The following is a 27,564-nucleotide window of genomic DNA, read 5'->3' on the forward strand; positions in this document are numbered from 1 at the left end:
TTACAGAGAAGCGAAATTACATTTCTGCTCGCAACAAAAACATTTTAAACCCCGAAAAAAAGACGTTGGGTTGAACATTACTTTCAAATATAATACTCAATGTCTATTTGAGAAAAAAAAAGAATATTTGCAAAATGGCAAATACAATATTTATCACCTGGTTAATGTGATTTCTGCTCCTGCACCTCAGCGCACAGCCTCTGCACATCAGGGCTGTATGACGTTCCCTTCATCTTCAAACAGGACTGTAAGCTGTCGTCTGTCAGGCGTGGGCGATGTCTGTTTTTAAGGCGAACGAATCTGCCCACGTATCATTAAACGTTCTGTTTTCTTCAGACACTTTTCTTTTCTTAGATTTATCCATAGTTGGCCGACCTGGGGGTCGAAAAATTCAAGAAATCGTGCGCAATTTGGCGGTTGTCACCGGATATACGGCCACTTTCGATGGTTGTGACGTACATTATGAGCGACAAAAAAAATTAATACGTTTTATTTTGTATTATTTATAATCACCACAATCTTCAAATTTAGAATTACATTTTAAAAACGAACGAACTAAAATAATATACATTGAATTAAATACTCATTATTTATTTTCTAAAGCCGCAGGGAGCCGCAGCAGGGGGGTGAAAGAGCCACATGCGGCTCCGGAGCCGTGCGTTGACGACGCCTGCTCTAAGTCAACCCGACTGAGGATAAGTAAATTCAACATACATAGATGGATGCTTGTTTTCAATCTGGCCCTCATATACTATTTCTTTTAATATGCATTATGTAAACGAAACTATGTCCATTCAATCAATCAATTTTCTGAACCGCTTATGTTGTATTCTCAGAAATCATTTCCCTGGAATGGGAAATGTGAGCCAAAAACTGAAATTGCATCAAACTAGTTAAAAAGAAATAATATATGCTCCAAATCATATGTTCATGCGGTGTGCACTCAGCCCAACGTTTTCAGGAGATTATTGAATATCATGATCGCCTCCAAATGTTTCATATCGGAGAAGTCGGGACATGGACACCAATTTACTGAGAATAAAATTAGTTTGAAAATGTTATTACTCTTGAAAGGCTTTATTGCCTTCATAAAAAGATAGTCAGTTAAAGAACTTGTGTGTGAGGGTGGGGGCCAATCGAGTTGGTGGATGATGTCAGGGAGAGAGGTCGAGCCAGGTAGGGGACGATTAGTTGCGGGCAGTCAGTATGAATGGGTGCGAATTGCAGCCATCACCTACTCTGGTGTTAACATGTCATATTTTTTGCCGTTCTGTTGATTATAAAGATGTGAACAGATTGAATCAGCGCTTGTGTGTATCCTTGACCACACCGAAAGCCATTACATACATTGAAGCGTAACGCAAAATATGAAACGCCTGCTGGAGCTGAACTGGGAGCCTTAAAAAAATAAAAACAAATCCGACATCAAATTTACGGCGCAATCGTCTGCCACTTAAACTGTAAACAATGCTCGACATGACTACCGGTACTCATTTGTTGCAAAAAAAATTATAACGTTAACACTGTACCATTGCACTTCCTGTTCTACTCAACAAAGTCTGAAGCATAAGGCTAAGTACAGTTGTAAATCATCGGCGCTGCCTTGTGAACTAAAAATGTACAGTGTCAACTTTTTTTTTTATTTTTGGCTGTCCAATTGTCACACAATGGACAATGTTCAACTTGAATAAACAGTATTGTGTACTGTAGTGTGCTGGAAAAATATTGACTAAGTGGCTCAACATTTGCAACTCTCTGCGGATCACGTTTTTGGGTCGTAGACATTCTGGAGTCTAACCCATTTGTCTTTGGGTGACAGGAAATTTAAATGCCATCAGACAATCGCAAAGCAAGGACTCATTATACTTTCAGCAAAACATATTTCAGTTTAAAAAAATCACTGCCAGTTACAAATTATCTGTTTTTGTGAACACAAAATGATTTATTAACATATGCAAAACCAAAATGCTATTATAAATTCTAGTACCAATATGCTGAGTCTTGATTTCTTCATCCCTAAAACGTTAATTGCAGAGGTACCGCGATGCAATGGGCTCACGAAGAAGGAGACTAAAAATGAGGGTTTCCCCTCTGCTGTGATGATTTATATTCAATACCACACCGCTGCAGAGACTCCCCTCGCTGCGCATGAGGAAGGGAGCCCCAGGGAATAATGCTCTATCATCAAAACGGGCTTACACTCAAGCAAAAAGATGAAAGAGCCAGAAAATGATTGGGTGCATTGTGAGTTAGCAGGCATCTCCTCTTCGGTTGATTCTCGTAGAAGATGAAGATACACGGACAACGAAACAAAAACGTCAGATGCAAGGCAAACAAAGTCCTTTCCGTTGAGCCTCATGCACAAGAAGTCATGCCTTTCATAGAAATCCAACAAAAACACAAACATTTGCAAAGAGCCAGCCTTTTAGCTCACCTCTAACCCAAAACTGCTAAACTCTACAATACCAGGACCGGACCTAAAGTGTTCTCCATAGTCCTGTGTTGCTTAGAAAATGCATTGGCGTGTCTAGCACGTTCACACTTTAAGCACGTACAAAAATATATTTAGCTACACATGAATAACGACACTGAAGGTGATCCTAGAGAGAAAATCGCTAAAAGTAGAACCCAAACTATTTGAACACAGTGTATGGAAACGGATGCAATGTTTTCACGGGAGCTTTAATCGAAGAAATACTAGCAGCTAGTGTTTTCGACTACAACTGATACCGGTTGAGTACAAACAAAGTCAAAGAATGTCAGTCTAAAATGATGATTAGGCAAACCAGCGATCCGAAAAATTAGCTTATCCAGAATCTCCCGGCGCGTTTTAGCGCATACTCTATATTTGGGTTTTCAAAAAGCAACACATAGTGTAGGTTTAGAAAATAAAACAAAGCAAGTAATTGCAATGCTAAAATATATTATAATAGTATTTTGTTGTAGGATTAGTCTACACCTGGACCACTTTACTTGCCGCATGCGGACCGGCTACACCATTTCATAAATTAACATTAATTACGATAAGACAGGAGCAGAAAACAAAAATTAATGTTCAACTATGTCATTACCTTCGACTCTACAATTCATTTCACCAATGCCCTAGAAAATGACAAAAATGTGACCCTGAAATGACCACCAGCGATACAGTTTGGTTAGGTTTGGTATGATGCCAAACGTTACCAAAGCAAACCAAATGGTACTGTACCGCCTGGCTGGTTCCTTTATCTTCTTTTAAATTCATTGTGAATCATCAAAACAGAGCCGTGAGTGTGAATAAGCAGCTATGGTGTCAACCGTAATGAGGAACGGAGCTACACCGGACTGTGGTCTGGAGAAGCATGGGTAGCCGTCACTGTCAAACAGTCGGTCGGTGTGTCCTTGGTCCTTCGAAGACTCGTATATAGCCTCTCGTCTAGATTAGCGGTCAATTTGTCCGTGAGCTCTGCCGTGATGGTCTGTGGTCCATAGCCCGAGGAGTCGGGTGGTTGAAGGGGCGACCGCTCGTCCAAAGGTTCAAAGGGCGGTTTGCTGTCGTCTTGAATCTCCGGATGTTCACTCTGCCCTTCGTCTTTCTTGGAGATGAATGATTGAAGAAGATGTGATGATGATGATGATGTCGGCTGTCCGGTGGAATCTTGCCCTTTATCCTTCGTCACAACCTCGTGAGTTGTAATCTCTATTTTGGGAGTTTCGTGGGTGCTGCTGTCGCTTGTCTCTTCGTCGGGTGTGCTGACAATGCGGGGTAGCATGCTCGGGTAGCTCGTATCCATGGGGCAGTTAACACTGTCGCCCCTCCGTAAAGGAGTTCGTTGTCTTTCGAAAGAGGAATGGAAGTGTCTGACACCGGGATCGCTCCATTGTTTGTGCCGCTGCCACTGCTTTCGAATGTGGATTCGGGACCGGTGCTTCCTTAGCGCTAACTCCTGTTGGTCAAATTGGGGGTCATGACGGAGAAACTCATGAAAGAGCGCATCTGTTTTCTCATCTATGCTGTAGTCTCTCCGATGAACGGTTGCGGGTTGAGCGGGGGGTTGTGAAGCCTCCCGAGGGGTAATCATCTGGCCGTATGGAAACCAGCTGTGTGGTTCAATGCCGGTTTCTATGGAAACTTCTCCAGTCGCGCCCAACGATTGCTCGTCTGGCCCCTCCTCATAGAGGTGCGACTCAAAGCTCTCACCAATTGTTCCAGAACGCCCTGCCTTGGTGAAGTGGTGCCTCTTTTCATGCGCTGTTCTTTCATTCGGGCTACTGCTTCCAAACATTCGCAAGTCTTCAGGACCGCGAAACGGGGCCTCGATGGATGCGTAGCCACTATCCATTTGCAGCAATTTACGAGTGGACGTTTCACCATCACTCCCGCCTCGCTCGGATTCAGTACTTTGTTGTTTTCTCACATCCTTTGGCCCCAGTGTCTCATCCATGTACACCCAAAACTCCTTGTCATCCTCAGCACCTTCTGTTTCATCTCCCACATCTTGGGATGAGCAACTGGGGAGTTCTTCTCTTTCTTTTTCTGTACAAATGCTGTCAGCATCGCTGCAGACAGAGTTTCGATCGTTATTGCTGCTTTGGTCAGAAGCAGCATATTGTTCCAGTGATGCACGTAAGGTCCAAATGTCTCTGTAAAGTGTCTGGGGATCCTGGAGTAATAGCGGTTCAGAGCCGTCCCGTGTTGCCAGGGAAAGCCCTTCATCTTGAGGATCGGGGGACAGGCCAATTACCCCCGGTCCGGAATAGCTGCAGGTGGGCTCCACTATCACCTCTACCTCTACCCTGTGGTTGCACGCAGGTGAAGAGGAAAAAGAAATACACAAAATGACAATGTCAGAACATGATCGAATATCACTTTCACCGGTGACGCGGCTGTTTTCACAGAGCACGGAATGATTGATATGACTTGCAATGGCTGCCGTGGCATGTCCTAACACTTATCTTCGCTGAGTATCAAAGTATCTAGTGACTTGTCCAAATGTATGGAACCCTGAAGAAGAACTGGAACGGAGTCATAATCGTCGCTTAGCATCTTTGACGAGATGAGTGCAAAGCAAAGCAGTGGACAGGATGAATGGCAAGGGAATTAAAGATACCTGCCGAGGGAAGGGGGTGGTGCGGATGGAGGGGAGAGCACAGGCCGGCTTGGACCATAGGCGATGTCCTGGGTGCGGGCAATATACTGGATAAGGTCAATATGATGTGTGTCATTGTCGTCCTGGTCCATGCTCTCGCTGGCGGCCCGTTGACGCTGGAACTGCCTTCTCTTTGGTGACCCTGACACACGGAAAACACAGGAAAAGAGTAGGAGAACAAGTTTTGAATGTTTGGTCAGAGTAGGATGGGAAATGCTAACTAATTTTGATTAAATCTACCATCAGCTGTTAAGCCGTCTCAAGAGGATTTTGGGATCATCTTTGGAGTCTTGGTATGAAAGAAAAACTGATCCAGCAGTAGATAGGTGTGTGTGTGTGTGTGTGTGTGTGTGTGTGTGTGTGTGTGTGTGTGTGTGTGTGTGATGGCAGGGAGGGTTAACATGAGGGCTTCAATTGACTTGAAACAACAACTTTGAGTCACCAGGCCATCTGTCCATTGTGTGTTTGTGCATATCCAAACAGTCAGAGCAGCCAGAAGGCCACTCACAGTTTATTACCACGCCACCCTGATGTATTTTTGCCTGACACCAATGCCGCAAAGCCAAACACCTTGGCATGGTGTTGAGACCAAACAAAATAAAAAATGAATTTCAGAAGACAATCAACAGTGCTGTGCTGGAGTTGTGTGATCAAAATCAGAGTACATGTTTTTATTATTATTATGTCTCTTTGTATGGTGGACGTTAAATTAGGAGAATACCCTGTCTTTTTATTCATTCATTCATTCATTCATTTTTAATAGTGCATTGAGTTCTGCATCCTGACCAATGTCAACAGTCTCTGTGCCTTATCGTTGCACAATTTGGCAAAGTTTCAAAATCATAGAACCCATAACGTCGACAAAACATAATATTTCTAAAAACTGTCAATTGTTGACAAGAAACAATTAGGGTTTGCATTTTTTAAATTCTTAAACCTGAAAAATATTTAACCTTTGGTTTCATTCACTACATATTGTACTGTATTCAAATAATTGTAAACAATCAACATGATTGCATTCATATACAGTAAAGTCTCGTTATATCGATATCGGTTATAACGATAGTACCGTTTATTACGATATTATTTTCATTTCCCTTGCACATTTCTAGTCTTTTTATGTATAATTAGTACCGTTTAGTACGATACCCGGTTGTTACGATAATCCGGTTATTACGGTGCTCCTTTTCATCCCCCGCCGGCCATTTTTGTTGTTTACATCGATATATCCGTCGCGCCATTGGTCAACTTGGTCACGTGTCTTGTTACGTGAGCAGCTCTCCCGAGCAGACGCCATTTTCAGACGGCAGCTCGTGTGTATCAGACGGCTACTCGTGTGTCTTCAACAATGGACTGTTTTGGATGCCATCAGAGCAATTTCCAAAGCGTGGAGCACGGTGTCCGAAAACACCATCAAGAACTGCTTCCGTCACTGCAAATTTGAAAATCCAGGGTGCAGTGAGGAAACATCTGCAGCTAACGAAGAGGATGACGACAACATTCCTCTTGCAGTGTTGGCTGAAAAGCTAAAAGTCGCCGACATTGCATCGTATGTCGCAGTCGACAAAGACATTGCGACATTCCCAAGCTCATCAGATGCGGATATCGCAGCGGAGGTCAAAGCCAAGTATGCCACAGTAGATTCCCGTGATGATGATGATGCTGATGACGATGAAGAAGAAGCGACTGAATGCACACCTTTTGCAACTTCGACAAAAGCGTTGCAAGGGGTTGCGGACACGCGATCTTTCTTTGAATCCGTAGAAAATGCATCCGGTTTTTTAGAAACGTTAAACAAGATGGAAGTGTTCATATTAAAATATAAAAATGGGAAGCAGAAGAAGATTGATGACTTTTTTTAAATAGCTTACATACATACTAATTGCAGTGTTATGTACATGTACTGTTACATGAATGCAAGCGTTTTTTGCAACAATGTTTGTTGTTTTGTCTGCTGAAGCGTCATGATTTTGAAAATGACTGTACATTCCATACTGTGCATTAAAGGGCAACCAACATCACTTTTTGTGTTTCTTGAGTCAGTCAAAAAGCTGTTGTAACGTCACAGCTGCGCGCCGGGATTCTATTCAGCCACTCTCGAACGTCACGTAAGTTATGTAAACGTTGCAGTTTTGGTTTTTCATCCATGTACAGTATTTAATTGTGTTGCATCCAGATATCTTTATTGTTTGCAACAATCACTGTTTTTCATATGATTGTACATGCTGGCGTTCGTGGCTTCGTGTGAATAGAACTTGACGATTTAGCATTGGTTGGTTGCATTTTTGAAAGGAAATAGTCATTAAAAAGTGTAAAGACGTTTTTATTTTATGCACAACTTTATTTTTCACTTCACTACTGTACAAAAAACATGTTAGATACGCAATCCATGAACCAATGATGAAATTACATGCCATAACAAAGATGCCGCATTTACGCACCCCCCCACAGGATCGGATATATCGATAGTCCCGGTTATATCGATATTTTTTCGGATTCCCTTGCGTATCGATATAACGAGACTTTACTGTATTTCACTTATCACTGGTTCTTTTTGGAACGTAACCCCCGCAATAAATGAGGGATTACTCGAGTTATGGAAATAAATTTTGTCGATGACAAATGTGATGCTTGGCTGATCTCGGATAAAAGAAAACTTCCTGATGGTTTTTGGTTGTCACATAATCTGAATTGTGAAACTGGGGTCATGTGATAAATCGTAAAATGACTGCTGTACACAAGATTTGCATGTGTCTGTCATCTCTAAGAAAGCTTCATGTTTTAACTTGCCAGGGATTTCTAAAAGAGTTTCCACAAATAATTACGAAGAACGTTGAGGACTGAACCATTTGCACTTTTTCCAATAACCATAAAAAAGATTTTTACAGGAATCCGCTTCACAAGATGGAATGTTTCTTACCTCTCATGTCCAGACTTGAAGCCCTCTGGCTGCTGTCGAGCTTCCATTTCTTAATTTTGAAATAGGGACTGGCCCCCTCCAGGCTAGCGTGGCGCCGTAGCTTAGTGAAGAACTGCTGGACTGGACCTTGGCCTCCTGCAACACTAGTAAGTGGAGGGACAGTGCCGACGAGGACGGTCCTTCCTCCTGTGCTGACGCTTCCGCCTCGGCCTCGGGATACGACTCCTAACATCTCCGTCTGAACAGACAGAAAGCAGCGATGGTGGTCTCTGGCAATCCACCAAGTCTCTAATTTATACACCTTGCAGATAGCTGCGGTGCAAAGTACCTGGGGGTAACTTACAGACCCTCCATTTGTGTTAGCAGCCGTATTTGCATTAAAAGTGGCCTCCACCCCGGTTGAGTTGAGGGTGTCCCCAGGGAGAGCAGAGCTGGAATTGGGGCTCAAGCTGGTCAGTGCAGTTTGTGGCAGGGGACACAGCATGGGCTGATGGAGTTAAAAGACGCTGTTAGTCTTTTTCATTCGATTATGTTACGAAAAGAAGAATCAAACCGGGCTGGCTACAACAAAGCTTCATTGCGATATTTTCCCCCAACACCATCTACAGATGAGTATCAAATCCAGGCTTGTCAACCCTCCAGACGGAAAGTTCAAATGACTGAACATGAGGAACAAAATATCAAATCAATACACATTGCCAAAAAACAATAAATCTTGTCTCTATGGTTCCAATTGCCAATTTGTTTCGTTCTTGTCCTGATTTAAGTGACTGATATGCAACATTGGAGGATGTCATGAGCAATAATGTAACAGGGCTAGAGTAACTGGATGCGGCTGTCACCTGGAAGATGGAGAGCGCCGACTTGGCGACAGGGTGCGTTGTCATGGCGATGGTGTTCTCCGCTGAGTCGCACTCATGGATGGTGACTATCTTGAGCGCCGGGGGCGGAATGTGGAGGTGGGTTAGCCGCGCGTTCTTAAGGTGGTGAAAGTCTCCCTCGGTCAGAGTGTATCTTAAATTGAAAGTTGGGGGGAAAATGACCACACATAGGGGTCGAGCAGAAGCCCATTTCTACCAACTCGTATTGCTCAGCTCATATATGCTGATATGGTGCACATTTCTTTGTGATTTCACAAGACGTGAAGGGGTATCAAAATAATTGACATGACACGATACTACAATATTCAAAATCCATAACTGATCCTATATCACTTATTTGCACTCTACAGTGGACTAGATTCTCAGATATTATTAGCTAGGATAGGTGAGGATCCAGTGCCCCTTTCAAGCAATCACGGGAGTCTACTGAATCACAGCTAAAAGATGGTCAAAGTTATTCTAAGAAACTAAATTGTATATTTCTTGGTCTATCACTACAAAGTCTCTGAGTCTTGACATTTCATATCAGTATGCATGCAGCATTTAGTAGTTAGTGTCTCTTCCCCATTGTCAAAATATTTTTGGGTTGTAGAGTTTGTTCTCTATGTGATTTTTTGCGCTTCTGCCAACATTCCAAAGCAAAGCTATGCATGTCGTGATGCTGTTTAGTCCAAGTGGCCCATGTACATCTCATCCTGCAGACTTGGGCCACCTGGCTCCTTATCTGAAGTCAACAAACTTCACCAACAAATTGGTGCAGTTATTAAATCCAGTTTCTTTCCGCTTCGGCAGCTGGCTAAAATAAAACCTCTCCTTTCTCATGAGCACCTTGAAGCAGTAAGTCATGCCTTTGTCACGTCTTGAAATGTCTCCATTTCGTCCAGAATGCTGCTGCTCGCCTCTTGACTGGTACTCGTAAGAAAGAGGGAGCACACGACTCGTATTCTGGCATTCTTTCACTGGCTCCCTATACATCAAAGAGTTATTTTAAAGATCTTATTATTTGTCTTAAAATCTTTAAATGGCCTCGCTTATCCTTACCTCTGCGAGCTCATCAACCTCTACACACCTTCCCGGCGCCTCAGGTCTGCTGACCAGATATTATTAGATGTGCCAAAAAATAATCGGAGGCTCAGAAGGGATCGAGCTTATTCCATTATTGGTCGCACTCTCTGGAATGACCTGCCACTGAACAGTTGGCAAGCCCCCTCACGACCCATCTTTAAAACCGCCTCAAAACTCACTTGTACTCTTTGGAAATTGATACTGCATGATTCGGACTTGATCTTACTTTTACTCCCTGGGGCTTTCTACTATCTTTGTGACTGCTTCATTTCCTGTGTTGTCCATGTGAAGCGCTTTGTAACAGCTTCAGCTGTTGTTAAAGCGCTATATAAATCAATATACAGTATATTATATTGTATTGTCTGTTCATTCAATCAAAGACTCAAAATATTCCATTAATGTGAATGTGGCAGTGAATAGTTTTTAGTGTTTGTCGATGTGTGTCCTGTGACTGTTTGACTAATGGCAACAGTCCAGGGTGTCCCCTGCCTCTCGCCCATAGTCCGAAACAAAATGGATCGAGAGATGAATGTGGCGTAACATGGACAATTCTGGCATGCATTTTTCTCCAACCTGCGACCCTTCTCCTGAGCCTTCTTGCCGTGATCGAAGAGCGCTGCCTCGTTGAAGGAAACCCGACGGCCTGTGGTTCCCGTGGAGAGGAAGCGCTCTGTGTCCTGATCGTGAGAGCTGGCCATTGACAAACAGTCAGACTCATCCACTTTGATAGTGATTTCTACCAGGAGACAAAAAGGATTAAATGTTGCAATTATGCCAACCTGGCTGCAGTTGTTGGATCATTTTTTACAGAAATGAGCTTTCTGATATATTGGCTGCTAGTTGCTGAAACTCTTACATAAAAATGTTAGAGGAAAAACAGTTTCATGCTGCGTTTTATTGAATCATTATCTGTAGAGAGAGTGCATTCACTGGTCCACTGCGTATCAGAATGTGACGTAGGCACTGTGTGAATGCTTTCAGCAAGTCGTTTGAAAAATTGCAGTTTAAAAAAATGTAATAAACATTGTGCTGACATGATAAAAGCGTCACTGTGCCTAGCATCCTTCTTGCATCTCTCTTCCCTCAATCACCGTACACCCCCACTGCCCAACTCCCCACCCACACAACACCCACGCTCACCATGGGTGGGCTGAGACTCCTCCGTGTATGTAGCGTTGGTTTTCTCAGCATCATCGCTGCTACTGCGGCACACGAACACACACACACACACACACACACACACACACACACACACACACACACACACACACACACACACGCACACGCACACGCACACGCACACGCACACACACACACACACACACACACACACACACACACACACACACACACACACACATCAACAACATTGAAATGCATTAAGCTGGTCTATCTCATTTTCACATCAAGCAAGATGGACAAATTCAGCAGCTAATGCTTCGGTAGCTTGTTTGAAAAATAGCTACAAGGCAAAGAAGGGCTGAATCGTGCAAGTCAGCTACTAGTTCTTTATTAGCTTATATTTTTCCAAAGTCTCTAGACATTAATGCACAACCTGTGTAGCGTTCAAGTATGGCTTTATCTGTACTGTATATTGGTGTTGTACACCTGTGTAACTCCCAACCGTGAGGATATTTTGGACAATCAGAAACCTGCAGAAAGTCAGTTACAAAAAATTTGTCCTGAACAATGACTGTACCACAGCAGAACACAATGAGATGTAATGGGAAAGATATACAGCGACTGGATGATGAATGACATCTGGAAGCAAACTATCTATGCAACAGCATCATAGCAAGTTTCATAACAGAAAGCAATGCAGTGTCAGTTCTATTAATTATTGCACATCTTATCATATATGTATTTTTGCACTGTGTGGGGAAAAATATACTGGGCATATTAAACGTGGGAAAAATGTTTACAACAATGTATCTAGGTCATTTATATATATTTTTTTATAATACGGATATGTTTTTTTATGTCTGATCAACAGTCCTCAAACTGCTTGTTATTGCTTTTTTGTTTCTTTTTTGTTGTTGTTTTTTATCATTCTTTACATTAACCCATTCAGTGCCGTTCCCGAATTTATTTGAGAATTGAAAATATGACGTGGAGCACCATTTCCGAAGTTATTCAGGTTTTGTTTTTTCTTGATGGCCGCTGGGTGCCAAGATCTGAGGCATGACCACCTCAGGCAATGTTTTTCCCTTCCACGAGCGGGCAGAATTTGCCTTTTGTACAGCTGCCCCCACCTGTATCTCATTACTCCAGACCCATATAATTTAGGTTTTTTTTTTTCAGATGAAAGAAGACAGTCTATAAGCTTTCTTCCACTGCATTAAATGTTTATGTAGTCCTAAAACTCAATATTCAGAGGTCCTGGAATTTGAGTGAAAATGACAAAACCCCTGGCACTGGAGTGGACATATTTTTGCACATGTCTGGCAGTGATTGAGTTAATAACACACTTAACTTTCAAGGTTCTGCTTTAATCCCACCATAACATCACAGGATATAAAACCGTCATGGGTTCATGTGATTTCATAAAAAAATCCCAAAAATAAAAAATAATGGACAAAGTGCAAGTAAAAATCCAAATGCTAGTGTGACATCCTAAAAACAACAGCCATTAGTCACACACAGTGTGGGGTTAAATATATTAGCTTTCCTTGCTTCATCCGAGTGAAAGCCCAAATGTGCCATTTACTTTACAAGGAATGAAATCCTGTCCAGTCACTTCCCTCCATCTGAAATCGTGGCGCAGAGCGATAAGCTTCATGCATGCGGCTAAAGTACATGCGCCATCCCAGATCTCAGTTTCCTCTTGTCTTTCATTTCCGGTGTGGCTCCCACAGTTTTTATGTCAGCGTGGATGTGTGCAAGCAGAGAGAGGTGGGGGTTGGGTGTAGATTAATCACCGCCGATGGCTGCGATGAAATCTCATTACGTTCATCATTTGTACGAGTCTGACTGATTGTGCGATTTTTTTCAACCGCTACAGCATCTTTGCCTTTTGGCGGCTTTGTTTTATATCTGCTGCTCTCATATTTGTGAAGTACGGGCGATCATGTGTGTTGCTGTGAATATTTAAAAAAATCCTTTCCAATTTTAAATATCTTGCAAAAACAGCTGTATTGTCTACTTTTGGGGTGATCTCACAAAGAGCACTTCTGAATTGGTTGCAGGAAGTGTAGGATGTTATTCAAATCAACCTTATAGATGATATAGTTTGTATCATTTGATTAGCTAAACATGTTGGAATGGTGGTGGTTCCTCCAACAATTCACCAGATAGTGTTGATTGAGACAAAAAGAAAATGCTATGTGGAAACATCGCTAAAACTACGCACTAGCATGGGTCATTCTAGGATGCATCAGCATTTGTATATCGGTGTGGTACTCCTGTGTAACCCCCAACTGTCAGGACATTTTGTACAATCAGAAACCAGCAGAAAGTCCGTTAAAAATGACCCCTGAACAATGACTTTACCATAGCAGAGCACAAGATGATGCTTTACATTTAGGATTCTCCCAGAGTGGATTCATTGAGAAGATTGATTTGAAATTGTAACCGTATCCCCCATTGTAACCCATGGCGGTTGTGCTTAGCAACAAGAGAAATAATGAATCGGATAGACTGACGTTTCTCTGTGGGCGTGAGGTGCACCTCCCCCCAGGGGCTTCCTTCACACCTTGCACGACTACATTTCCGCACTCTGTCTCTCTCTCTCTCTCTTGCTTGGTCCTTAAAGGACAACCGACACCATTTTTTTTGTTTCATAACTGACATCAGAAAAACGTTTTATAGCATCTAAAATACCCAAAACACGGAGGCTGATATTTTAGTCAAATGAAAAACACCAACAAAAATGACTTAAAGTGTCCCAAAACTATTTCAAAATGACCTCAGAAAGTTTCAGTTTCAGAAGGTCCCGCCACCTTGTTCGTGACGTCACGCCAAGACGTCTTGCCTTGCTCGAGAATCAAAACAGTGGCTTCAGATTCGGAGAAGATGCTTTCTTGTTACTCATCCAGTTATGAATATGATTCAAATAGTTCTGAAGACGAAAGCATAAATGTTTGCAATCAATTAAAGAAGTCATTCCATGTCATTTTGAAGCACCATGCTTGAAAAGGAAAGGCGTGATATGGGATTGTTAAAACTATTTTAAACTTGTATGCATAGCTGTAAATGCGTCATTATGTGTTCTGATTTTGTTTTGTTCATATTTAATTTTGTGATTCCTTCAGATACCACTATGACACAACGATTCACCATCGCATTATTTAAGTGTTTTCCTTCTAATTTCGTCATCAACACGAAGTTTGCAGACCAAACAAAGTACCCAAAATGCATTGTGTGTCGCTTTCTCAGTCAGGGACGTTCCAGACATGACGTCACGGTAGGTATCGTCAACTCAAAAACAAGACTTCCTGAATATTCAGCGCGAGTCTTAAAACGTAAAATATAACTACATGCGGTGGAATCTTTATAAAATACGCTTGTCGGAGGCGTCGGTTGTCCTTTGAAGGGGCCACACTAGCACACGTACACTCACAAGATAAGGGATTATTTCTCTTTTTTTGTTCTTTTAACCATTTTATAACCTGATACTTGTTTATTTTTGGCCATTCTTGGAGGATTTGAAATGTATGGCGGGAGCTCATTTTTCACGGTTAAATCTGACAAAAACGGACTTGTTCAGAAACTAAATCAATATTACCCATTGGAAATAATACAAACACAACAGATGTGTTCCAGGCACCAAATATATATAAATACAGTAAAGTCTCGTTATATCGATATCGGATATATCGATAGTCCCGGTTATATCGACACTATTTCTATGCACGCACGGAGAAAATTACATGCAAACAGGGTCGGATATATCGATAGTCCCGGTTATATCGATATTTTTTCGGACTCCCTTGAATATCGATATAACGAGACTTTACTGTAGATGTTTGTATTCTTTTACAGAGAATAACAGGAGTCTAACATAGAGAAAGCAACATAGTGGTACACTGATAACTTAATTTCTCAACATTTTGTGGAATTTCAGCCTGTCAACAATCTAAAATTTCAAATCAAAGCAGAATGTGAAGGTTTTGTTTTTCAAGATTAATAACGTTTTTTTTTTTGTTGCCACCTTTCTGACATCTTACTTAACGTTTTTTTTTGTTGCCACTTTTCTGACATCTTACTGACCATGACAGTAAATGTATCATATTAAAATTTGTCTCATTGAAAGAATGTCCTGTTTTTGAATAAGGGAACATAAATTAAATGCATTGATTAAATGGGCATTTGTTGCGCACCTCAGGCAATGTGAATTGCCTAATGACATTGATAAATGAATATTTAAGATCACTTTTTCCTTCACTGAACACTCTTGATGGTGCTTGAAAGTGATGGCTGAGGAAGAAATTATTGTTTGGAGAAGCATAAGCCGCTGTTTTCATATTACAAGTTTGCTCTTGAATTTTAGGGTGTTTCTTTAGCCTCATCTTGGCTTATTGAACAAGTCACTCCCAATAAATAAATACAAAACTTTTGAACTGCTTCCAATGACCTTCTCTGGTGATGCTTCCTCAACAGGAGATACGCAATAAAGGTGTGCATGTACATGGGATGTTCTATGTGGGTGTTTGATTCCAGGAAATGAGTAGTTGACAAACACTGGCAGGCAGTTGAGTTCGGCACGGAAGATTTTAAGCTGAGTGAAAACCAAGTAGAGGTACGATTCAAGTTCTAGAGCAGTGTTTCTCAAATATCTTCCACAAATATCACCTCATAAAATATTCGGCCAGTCAAGTACCACCTTCATCATGCCATGAAAATATTTTGTACAATCATAGAGTAGGTCTAAGTTTGTCAAATGAGCATACTCCAATAAGGGGTACTGATTACCAAGTTTCTTTTTCTTTTTCTCGGTTATTGGCTACAAAATCAGGATCATGTTCAGACTATTTATTATTGAAAGCGGCAGTGACATTATTTTGTGCTGTTCAAACATTCATACTGCGCTTCGATGTTTCAAACATAATCATTAGATAAGAAAACCAATAATGCGAAAAAGATTGATGAATGAAAGTGCACACTTATTGGACATACAAGTGAAGTATCACCGAACTGTACTTTGAAATGCACCATGCTTGAAAAGGAAAGGCCTGATATGGGATTGTCAAAACTATTTTAAACTTGTATGCATAGCTGTAAATGCGTCATTATGTGTTCTGATTTTGTTTTGTTCATATTTAATTATGTGATTCCTTCAGATACCACTACAGGAAGCCACTAGTAGCACTTTGAGAATCAGCCATCAAGGGGATTTGAAAATGAGTTTCCACTGTACTGCAGATAAATTTGATATATTATTTATCAAAATAGACAACAATGTACCACATTTCCCCAATCTGCACGAGTAATATCTGAAATTTCTTACAATTCTTCCAATGAGAAGCAATGGCCCTAAATCAGCCTTCAAATAGGATCTTTCATTTTCATACCTTTCACAGCAGTGACCTCCTCGGCAGCAACGGCGGCAGGTGATGAGAAGAATGGAGACAAAGATCAACGTCCCCGCCAGGAAGATGGACAGGATCACCAGCAGAAGCACAAAGCCATCTTGCTGTTCCTTCGTCTCAAGCGATACGTCCTGAAATATTATTAGACAGAGTGCAATATTAACGGTAGCTTAATGGCCTGGCTGTGACTAGCCCCATACCCAATTGTATTCATGTTTTATACACATGGGTTGTGATTGTATTGGATTTGCCTTTATTAGTCTCTCAGTGGAGAAATTTACATTTCACAGCAGCAAAGTGATGAAAGGAATGAAAGTAGAAAACACAACATAGACAGAACATATACTTTTTTGGTGTATTGTTGAAATTAATCATGGGTTCTTATAATAAATGTAAAAAAATCCCCCCCAAAAAGAGACATCCTTAACTCATTCACTGCCATTGAAAAGCATGATGTAAAGCCCTATTCCCGAATGTGTTCGGGGTTGCTTGCGGAGGGGGATATTAAAGCTTCAGTCAGACCTCTGGTAATGTTTTTCCCTCCCACGAGGGGGCAGCATTTACCTTTTGTGCAGCTGGCCCTCGTTGCACAACCAAGTAAGCTTGAAATAAACTTATTTTGCCTGGTGAAAGAAGAGCATCTAAGGTTTCTTATGCTACATTGGATGTTTATGTAGTCCTAAAACTGATTATTCTGTGGGTCGGGCAATTTGAGTGAAAATGACCAAAACCCTAGCACTGGCGCGGATACATTTTTGCAGGTCATCTGGCAGTGAATGACTTAAAGTATTGTTTTAACCAAACAGCAAAAATGAGAAAATACTGTATTATTTTAACAAGAATTTTGAATTGTGAACAAGAAGCCAACATTATTGCAAAAAATAAATACAAAATAATAACTGAATAAATGATGAATGAATGAATGAATGAATGAATGAATGAATGAATAACATTTTTGTATTAAATTCAATTCAACACTTATTATTGAGGTACAACTGCATGGCATTCCAAATGCGCAAAACATTACAGACGAGGCCTACTCACACTGCAAGAGAGACAGTATTACACCCAGTGTAAGCAGTTTTAATTAAAACAGTTTTAATTAATTAATTAAAATTAGCAATTTTAGTTGCTAATTTTTGGGATGCATATTCTGTATAATCTGAATTTGTCTGGTATTTTTTTAATGAAGTTCAGAGACCGCAGCTCACTCACACAAAAAAAAAGTCCTGTGACTGTAAAGTGTCCTTGAGAGTTTTGAAAGGCGCTTAGAAATTAAATGTATTATTATTATTATTATTATTATTGGACCACCACAAATTGGATGATAGTGGCCAAACAGGACCAAAGATTCCATATTGGACCCATCCATCCATCCATCCATCTTCTGCCGCTTATCCGGGGTCGGGTCGCGGGGGCAGCAGCTTCAGTAGGGAAGCCCAGACTTCCCTCTCCCCAGCCACTTCTTCCAGCTCGTCCTGGCGGATCCCGAGGCGTTCCCATGCCAGCTGGGAGACATAGTCTCTCCAGCGTGTTCTGGGTCGTCCCCGGGGCAGAGATGCTATACTGAGGCTACCAAAACGGAAACCTTCAACGCTTCGGCTGCGCCTAGAAATTCTGTCCATAAAGGTTATGAACAGAATCGGTGACAAAGGGCAGCCTTGGCGGAGCCCAACCCTCACTGGAAATGATTCCGACTTACTGCCGGCAATGCGAACCAGACTCTGACATCGGTCATATAGGGACCGAACGGCCCGTATCAGCCGCTCCTGTACCCCATACTCCCGAAGTACCCTCCACAGAACTCCACGAGGGACACGGTCAAACGCTTTCTCCAAGTCCACAAAACACATGTAGAGTGGTTGGGTGAATTCCCATGCGCCCTCGAGGACCCTGCTAAGGGTGTAGAGCTGGTCCACTGTTCCGCGGCTGGGACGAAAACCACACTGTTCCTCCTCAATCTGAGGCTCGACTTTCCGACGGACCCGCCCCTCTAGGACCCCTGAATAGACCTTTCCAGGGAGGCTGAGGAGTGTGATCCCTCTGTAGTTGGAACACACCCTCCGGTCCCCCTTTTTAAAAAGGGGGACCACCACCCCGGTCTGCCAATCCAGAGGCACTCTCCCCGATGACCACGCAATGTTGCAGAGGCGTGTCAGCCAGGACAGCCCCACAACATCCAGAGCCTTTAGGAACTCCGGTCGGATCTCATCCACCCCCGGGGCCTTGCCACCGAGGAGCTTTTTAACCACCTCGGTGACTTCAGTCACAAGGATCGGAGGGCCCACCTCGGAGTCCCCAGACACTGCTTCCTCCAAGGAAGGCGTGTTGGTGGAGTTGAGGAGGTCTTTGAAGTACTCTGCCCACCGGTTCACGACGTCTCGAGTCGAAGTCAGCAGCGCCCCACCCTCACTGTACACAGTGTTAGTGGTGCACTGCTTTCCCCTCCTGAGACGCCGGATGGTGGACCAGAATTTCCTCGAAGCGGTCCGGAAGTCGGCTTCCATGGCCTCACCGAACTCTTCCCATGCCCGTGTTTTTGCCTCGGCGACCACCGAGGCTGCATTCCGCTTGGCTAGTCGATACGTGTCAGCTGTCTCAGGAGTCCCACAGGCTATATAAGCCCGGTAGGACTCCTTCTTCAGCTTTACGGTATCCCTTACTACTGGTGTCCACCAGCGAGTACGGGGATTGCCTCCACGACAGGCAGCAACCACCTTACGGCCGCAACTCTGATTTGCCGCCTCAGCAAGGGAGGTACGGAACATGGTCCATTCGGACTCAATGTCCCCCACCTCCCCCGGGACATGTGTGTAGTTCTGCCGGAGAAGGGAGTTGAAACTCCTTCTGACAGGGGATTCTGCCAGACGTTCCCAACAAACCCTCACAACACGTTTGGGTCTTCCAGGTCGGACTGGCATCTTCCCCCACCAACGGAGCCTACTCACCACCAGGTGGTGATCAGTTGACAGCTCCGCCCCTCTCTTCACTCGAGTGTCCAAAACATGAGGCCGCAAATCCGATGATAAAACTATAAAGTCAATCATCGAACTGCGACCAAGGGTGTCCTGGTGCCACGTGCACATATGGATACCCTTATGTTTGAATAAAGTGTTTGTTATAGACAATCCGTGTTGAGCACAGAAGTCTAATAACAAGACACCACTCCTGTTCTGATTGGGGGGGCCATTCCTCCCAATCACGCCCTTCCAGGTCGCACTGTCATTGCCCACATGAGCATTGAAATCGCCCAGCAGAACAAGGGAGTCCCCAGGGGGAGCGCTCTCCAGCACACCCCCTAAGGTCTCCAAAAAGGATGGGTACACTGAACTGCTGTTTGGTGCATATGCACAGACAACAGTCAGAACCCGTCCCCCCACCTGAAGGCGGAGGGAAGCAACCCTTTCATCTACTGGGGTGAATCCCAATGTACAGGCGGCGAGTCGGGGGGCAATAAGTATGCCGACACCTGCTCTACGCCTCTCACCGTGGGCAACTCCAGAGTGGAAGAGAGTCCAACCCCTCTCGAGAGGGCTGGTACCGGAACCCAGGCTGTGTGTGGAGGCAAGCCCAACTATGTCTAGTCGGAACTTTTCAACCTCGTGCACCAGCTCAGGCTCCTTCCCTGTAAGAGAGGTGACATTCCACATCCCCAGAGCTAGCTTCTGCAGTCGAGGGTCGGACCGCCAGGGTCCCCGCCTTTGGCTGCTGCCCAGCTCACATTGCACCCGACCCCTCTGGCCCCTCCCATGGGTGGTGAGCCCTTGAGAAGGGGGACCCACGTTTCCTCTTCGGGCTGAGCCCGACCGGGCCCCATGGGTGTAGGCCCGGCCACCAGGCGCTCGCCAACGAGCCCCATCTCCAGGCCTGGCTCCAGAGAGAGGCCCCGGTGACCCACGTCCGGGCAAGGGAAAACTGAATCCATTTCTCTTTTTCATCATATGGGGTCTTCTGAGTCGTACTTTGTCTGGTCCCTCACCCAGGACCTGTTTGCCATGGGTGACCCTACCAGGGGCATGAAGCCCCAGACAACCTAGCTCCTAGGATCATTGGGACACACAAACCCCTCCACCACGGTAAGGTGACGACTCATGGGGGGCCATATTGGACCCTCTCAGACAAATACATCAATACTGTACAGTAGATAGACTGACAGCCAGAGCACATCATCAGATTGTTTCTTTGTGAGGGGAAATTACACTTGGGAATCGGATCACTTATTTACTAATGCCGGATCCAGATCAGGAAGTTGTTTATTAAACGAGTGCAGTGGATGACCAAATGTACAACCACAGATAGTTTGACTTACAGTGCCGTTTTCTGGTGCGATATTCCAGACGGTAGACTCATAGCTCATGGTCCAAGGCAACTAAGGAGTCCCCCTGAGAGACAACACACACACACACACACACACACACACACACGCACGCACACACACACAGGAAATGACTGTTTCGGGACCTGCTCATCAAGTCACAGATGTCAAAGCACAATCGACAGGCTGCTGCTTTTTAACTCCACTCAATACCCACAATCCTTTGCTTGCATTAAATCAAGTAAGCAAACCGGATTCTAACGGGAGATGACAGTTACACACATTGCGATTGCACATGAATGCTGAGAGGCGCTGTTGACGATCGGAGTGGAAGTGGAAGAAGTGAACTGAGGACTATAACTCCACTCAGTGCATCACAGTAATCAGAGCGGACGACTTCAGTAAGCGCTTTCAGGCAATGCCGTTTTTTTCATCCTGGTCTTATTGACCTTCCCTATAGATGTGTTGCAATAAGCATGTTACGTACGTTCATTTTACTACAGTACTTAAACTTACTGAATACTTTCACTTGTGGTCTTTTAACTCATTCACTGCCATTCCGGAATTCATTCGGGAATTGAAAATATGACGGGGAGCGCCATTCCCAAATTTGTTCGGGTTTAGTTTTTTCTTTGCCGATAAAGCGCTGGTCAGGCTTCTGGCAATGTTTTTCCCTCCCGCGAGGGGGCAGCATTTGCCTTTTGTGCAGCCACCCCCACTTGCACCTCATATAACTTGGGAATTAACTCTTTTTGTCTAATTAAGGAAGAGAGTTTAAGTTTTCTTACGCAGCATAGAATATTTATGTCGTCCTAAAAAACTCAATATTGGATTGGATTTGCCTTTTTTAGTCTCGCAGTGGAGCTCATGACCATTTTGTGTTTGGGAGCCTTTTACTGAGCGTGTTGCTTGTTCTGTAGCCACAAAGGGACATAAGTCTTCTTGTGCCGGTCCCAAGCCCGGATAAATACAGAGGGTTGTGTCAGGAAGGGCATCCGACGTAAAAGCTGGGCCAAAACAAACATGCGTATCATACCTCTGAAGATGGAGGTTACTGATTCGCTGTGGCGACCCCTTGAAGGGAAAAGCCGAAAGGAAAAGAAGAAGTGGAGAAATTTACATTTCACAGCAGCAAAGTAATGAAAGGAATGAAAGTAGAAAAACAAAATTCATGAACTGCTGGAAAGGCAGCCACTCTTGCGGCGCCGTCTTGAAGTCAACAGAACCAAAAAAACGAAATAACAAATAATATGACAACACAAATACAATATGACAACACAAAGACACAGACAGTCATTCATTCTTAAGCACTTTCTGTACCCTCTTTGTTACATGAAGCAGTTCTAGATGAAAGAGGAGAGATCAAAGCGTCTTTCCACCAGTGGATTAGGGACATCATGGTGGAATGTGCACGTCGACTACAAGCTAAATGTTGAAAGCAATAGACCGTGGGTCCTGGAATTTGAGTAAAAATTACAAAAACCCTGGCACTGGAGTGGACACATTTTGTACTCTGGCAGTGAATGAGTGAAGCAATCACAATGACAACGTCCCAATCCAGCTCCTATGTTTTGCTTTTCTACTTTCATTTCTTTCATAACTGCTGCTGTGAAATGTAAATTTCTCCACTGCGAGACTAATAAAGGCAAATCCAATCCAAAATGCTTCCAAACCAATTGCACTGTAAGACAATCAGTCAAACGTAAGTCAGATGAGCAAAATAATGCAAAACAAATCTGTGACATTCACACTGCAATTGTTCATCTTTTACAAAACAACAATATGTACTATCAACATTTGGTGTGTTTGCTTTTCAGCACTGAACTTTCCGGGACACTATGAAAATACATTTAGAAAGTATACTTCAGTTACCGGCATTAAAAAAATAAAATTATTGACAAAATGGGGGGTCAATTTGCAGTCTTTGCAATTATTAAAATTGCATTTTCCAACATTGGATGGATTGGATTGGATATGCCTTTATTAGTCTCACAGTGGAGAAATTTACATTTCACAGCAGCAAAGTGATGAAAGGAATGAAAGTAGAAAAACAAAATACATGAGCTAATACATTAAAATACATTGCAGGGTTGATTGGAATTTGGTTAATTGTTCAGCCCGATTTCAAATCAAAATTTCCCAAGTGCTGAGATTGTTTCCTTTATTAGTCAATAGAAAAAGGATGGACAGTCATCGAAAACCATATTATCTACACAGTGTTGTGTGCATATGTGCTATTTATTAGCGGTATCATTAGGTCGTTTTGCTTTAGGTTAGCCCATTTACGTCTACCGGTGTTCATATGAACACAGATAAATTCATTTTTGAAAAAAGTTTGTTTTTGTACCCTCTCGTGCCAACCGTGTCCATATGATCACGGCTCATATCTCTAGAGCTACACATCGTGCAGCTACATGGATGCCATCTTTGAGTTTTTCACATTCTTATAACCCTATATACAAAGTTATTAACCAATCTGAAAACATTTTCTATTCTCAGTGTATATGGTATATATAGGTGATAACGTAGGCCTAAAGTGCTTCAGTAAAGTAAGCACATATTTTTTTGGCTCTTCGAAACTTCCTGTTGAAGGTAGTGATCAAAGACTACCACCCAAAGCATCTTCTTCATCAGTCTTATCGATTTGGCAGGAGTTAGGCCACTCAGTAAAAATCTGCATCGCTTGAAAATAGACAGAAGAGTGCAATTAAATGTGTTATTTAATTTGGAACGCTTTGTATGTCAGCTCATCACAGCGAATGCTTTCAAGTCTGGGCCTTAATAAAAATGGATGCTAAGTGTGCAGTTTGGCTGCCAATTTACCCAAATGCAATCTGGCATTTTAGAAACTCATCATTTATGTTTTAGAAAACTCATCGCACAAGGGAAAATATCACCAAGGGAACAGTATATATACTGAAATCATAATGATCTTGTCTCAATTTACACAAAGTGAAATCTGAGCCTGTTTAATAACCATCGACCGATTATTCTACCGCATGTATGACAGCAGCTGCACTCACAGCTTGATTGTACCTTAACTGTACCTTTCATTGTTCCACCTGTCAGTGTATGTGACGGACATAGATGAATCAAGATCAATTCTTTTTTGCAAGTAAACAATAATTTTCAGACCAATGATGTGGAATTGGATGAATTCTCATGGCACGCTAATGTGCCAAAGCACAGTTTGGGGGTCACTGTTCTGATTTAAATTTGAGCTCTGTCTGTCCGTACAGGGATGAGGAGCCCTTTGGTTGTTCCGAAAAAAAAAAAAAAAAAAAAAAAAAAAAAAAAAAAAAAACTTTTAAAATCACACACACTGTGCCTGACTAAAATCACACTTTTTCCTCCGTGAGGAAAATGTATTTGGTTGCCTTGCAGTGCTGCTATAAAGCTATTTTTCATCACAAACATATTCAAGAAAGACTATAGATGCTTGTGTTGGCAACTCTTTCCAAAATCCCAACTGTGAGCATAGACAAGTGTGCCCCTCACGTGCTGCTCATGCATGCGCTTAATCATCAGCCAAATGGAAAAGCAAATCATCTGTGTTGTGTAAATCATCTGCCAACCCTCCACCACAACGTACTTGGTAGAACGTCTAATTACCTCCCCATCACCGAAACACCATCCCTTGCTACTAATCAGAAGCGGAGGTCCACCGGAGGTCCACCGCTGCTCGCTGTGTTTTGCCTCTTTCAGATCATATCCATTATTCCACCTACTGCAGTACCAAACGCCCACTCACACACATACATACACAGACATACACGCACACAACCTGGATACTCACCACAGCATGGAAGAAGCAACATGCCCGCCACTCAATGCAGCAATTTCAGCAACAGAGCCTGTAAATACAACCCTATGCTCAAAGTCTGTCTTATCCCTGATGGAGAGCAGTGCGCAGAAGCAGGAAGAGCATCAGAAGCGGCGGCTCTGGATGTGCGTGTGTGCGTGTGTGTGTGTGAGTGTGTGGCTTGAGGGAATCCGCCTCAATGCAAGCAAAATGAACGCCTCCCAACCTCATCATCATCCTTCAGCAGCGGCCCAGTGGCCTCAAAGCAACAGGGTAGCGCGGCGGTACGCCTGAGTGCAAAACAGAGTGGCACACCAAGAGCTTAAATGTCAAGTTAGACCTTACGTAAGGAAATGCGCCTCGTAGGCATCAGGAAGACTCAAGTGAATTCCACGTGAATGTATGTTTGAGAAAAGTGTGTCTGGCAGAAGGGTGTAATGTGTTTAGCGCATCTGTCACAGTTCTCATAGGATCCAAAATAATTGATTTTACATAACGGATTTTAAAAAGCTTGTCTCAGTTCATATTTATGAAATTAAGAGATAAAACTTTCAAAGATTTGAGCCCTGTTCATCATTAAAACAGGAGGGCCTGCTGATGCATATAGACGTGTGGAGATGTGTGGTTGATTTCACCACAGTGTTAAAATTACGTTTGTTTATGTCACTAGAAGTACAAAGATTGATTGATTAATCAACCACTAGTCGAGGGTCAAGTTCATCAATTTCCTCATATTTGTCAATAAAAGGACTTCTTTTCCTTTCGGGTTTTCCCTTCAGGGGTCGCCACAGCGAATCAGTGTCCTCCATCTAACCCAGTTTTGTGCATGCTCTTGATTCATCAATTAATCATGAAAATAATCAATATATTAACTGATTTGTCAAATCATCATGTTTGCATGCAGCCTCAATGTTTAGGTTTACACTACCATGTGGTGGATTCACATTATTTTAGTTCTTCCCATTTGAACTATTTATGTCATAATGATACTATTCATTTCGTTTAAAGATTTAGTTCCGTTTTGATGGTTAGCGATTGACAATATTGTTTAATGTCATCAGAAAGAGCATGTGTGTGAAAATGATGGGCTCGACCTGCCTCTAACACGTTTATACAAATACTGTATTACCTCTCCCCACCTTCAATCGAATACAAAAAATCTGCAAAGAAAATATTGGAATAAGTGTCTTGTAAATAACACAGAGCGCCGAAACAACAGCAAAATGACCATGTAGTTTGTATTTCTTTCTATTTTAGATCCGTTGGGTTTCATGAAAGATATGTTAGATCAAGTTATGATGACGTTCATGATGATGATTGTTATTGTTGCTTTGTTTGCAGGCAGGTCATCATTTCAACTAAAACACATCGATTGATGATGGATGCTACAGCTTTGTGTTTGCTTTCAACATTTCGCTTGTATAGTAGACGTGCACATTCCACCATGATGTCTTTGATCCACTGCATGGCGGCGCGTGAACACGCAGCGGCTCCCCTCTCTCTCCCGGCTAATTGGCGTTTTCAAGTTTATTATGTTTGTGAATTCACTATAAGTGCCTTGCACGCTGGGTCCGAGAGGACAGTAATTTCATCTGTGATGTATGTCATGCATATTAGACAATAAAGCAGATTTTGACTTTATATATATATATATATATATATATATATATATATATATATATATATATATATATATATATATATATATATAAAGGGAGACCTCAGACGACCAGCCTGTGTCTAATAAATTGCATGTCACATGCAATATGAACATTAACATTTAACAAAAAATACTCATATAAACGCTGTTATATAGTGTAGATTATAAGTATTGCTTATATTATACCAAAACTGTAAATCATTTGTCACTGCACACAGTACGACTCTATTCGCTGTTTTCTACAGTCACACTAAAATCAGTACGGCAAAGTCATATTTCGTCAATAGTAATCGATTTTCCTGCTTATTACAGTTTACATTCAAAGTGCTAGTAAGTTCCAAGAGGACAGGATGCCGGCAAAATTGTCTTAATCGATGAAACGGCGTGGTTTCAATGCACGATGAATGCAGCGATGGGGATAGTCGGCTGAATCGGCATCGAAGGCATTTATCCACATCACGCTTCACAAAGAAACACAATTTGCACTCACCTGCTATACCTGCGTGGTCCGGCCAGCGGCGAAGGGGGAAACCACGGAAAAGTCTGCGATGACACTTTGAATGTGGAAATTTTTCATGCGGCTTAAAGGTATTATGAATGGAAGCCCCTGCATCTAAGACACACCCACCGGCCAGTCGGTGGAGCCCCCTGGTGACGTCACCAATGAGGGAGCGATGATACCAGTCAAGGGTTGACTGGAATATAGTTTCTCCACTGTTGCGTATATTCATTCGGTCCAAATAATTTACCCACTAAAGTGTTTTAGTTTTTGTCAAACAAATACATCAGTAAAAATATACTTCTGAGCCAGCCACGCAAAGTACTGTTTTGAATAGCATTATAGCGCCATCTATCTTAAAAAATAGCTTTTTTTATTAATCGGGATTTATAAAAAAAAACTACAATGTTCCTGGGTAATGTAGTCTTTTATCCAGGCAAACCTGGTACAGTACCGGAAATTTTTAGCTTTGATGCATCTCTATCTATCTATCTATCTATCTATCTATCTATCTATCTATCTATCTATCTATCTATCTATCTATCTATCTATCTATCTGTCTGTCTGTCTGTCTGTCTGTCTGTCTGTCTGTCTGTCTGTCTGTCTGTCTGTCTGTCTGCCTGCCTGCCTGCCTGCCTGCCTGCCTGCCTGCCTGCCTGCCTATCTATCTATCTATCTATCTATCTATCTATCTATCTATCTATCTATCTATCTATCTATCTATCTATCTATCTATCTGTCTGTCTGTCTGTCTGTCTGTCTGTCT

The 27,564-nt window shown here is 42.5% G+C and overlaps 1 protein-coding gene across 5 annotated transcripts; it reads right to left on the reverse strand.

Annotated features, from left to right (window-relative positions):
- Window positions 1-205: 205 nt before the first annotated feature.
- Window positions 206-26,913, reverse strand: cbarpb (CACN subunit beta associated regulatory protein b). 5 transcript variants are annotated; one of them, XM_089001377.1, is made up of 11 exons: window positions 26,790-26,890; window positions 24,634-24,691; window positions 20,832-20,904; window positions 16,505-16,653; window positions 11,136-11,194; window positions 10,569-10,731; window positions 8,892-9,063; window positions 8,378-8,536; window positions 8,050-8,287; window positions 5,091-5,271; window positions 206-4,776 (listed from the first exon to the last, which is right to left on the reverse strand). In XM_089001377.1, exons 3-11 carry the CDS (start codon window positions 20,877-20,879, stop codon window positions 3,315-3,317), a joined length of 2,631 nt encoding a protein of 876 aa, XP_088857503.1. In that variant the 5' UTR covers window positions 20,880-20,904; window positions 24,634-24,691; window positions 26,790-26,890; the 3' UTR covers window positions 206-3,314. The 5 variants fall into 5 exon arrangements, with proteins under 5 accessions (XP_088857503.1, XP_088857505.1, XP_088857500.1 ...); XM_089001379.1 differs by having other exon boundaries at window positions 8,393-8,536; window positions 11,136-11,197; XM_089001374.1 differs by having other exon boundaries at window positions 11,136-11,197.
- Window positions 26,914-27,564: the final 651 nt, after the last annotated feature.

The sequence above is a fragment of the Hippocampus bargibanti genome, linkage group LG07 (assembly GCF_051943395.1).
Source record: "Hippocampus bargibanti isolate YZ-2025 linkage group LG07, ASM5194339v1, whole genome shotgun sequence".
Classification (NCBI taxonomy): domain Eukaryota; kingdom Metazoa; phylum Chordata; class Actinopteri; order Syngnathiformes; family Syngnathidae; genus Hippocampus; species Hippocampus bargibanti.

What these genes read in the sequence shown, in the direction of transcription:
- cbarpb (XM_089001376.1), bottom strand. Translation starts at nt 20,879, where the DNA reads ATGAGCTATGAGTCTACCGTCTGGAATATCGCACCAGAAAACGGCACT. An exon ending in GGAGTCTCAGCCCACCCATG is followed by an intron (nt 10,732 to 11,135) that starts GTGAGCGTGGGT and finishes GTCTCCTGGTAG; the next exon opens with AAATCACTATCAAAGTGGAT. An exon ending in TTCAAGTCTGGACATGAGAG is followed by an intron (nt 5,272 to 8,049) that starts GTAAGAAACATT and finishes TCCGTGTGTCAG; the next exon opens with GGTCACCAAAGAGAAGGCAG.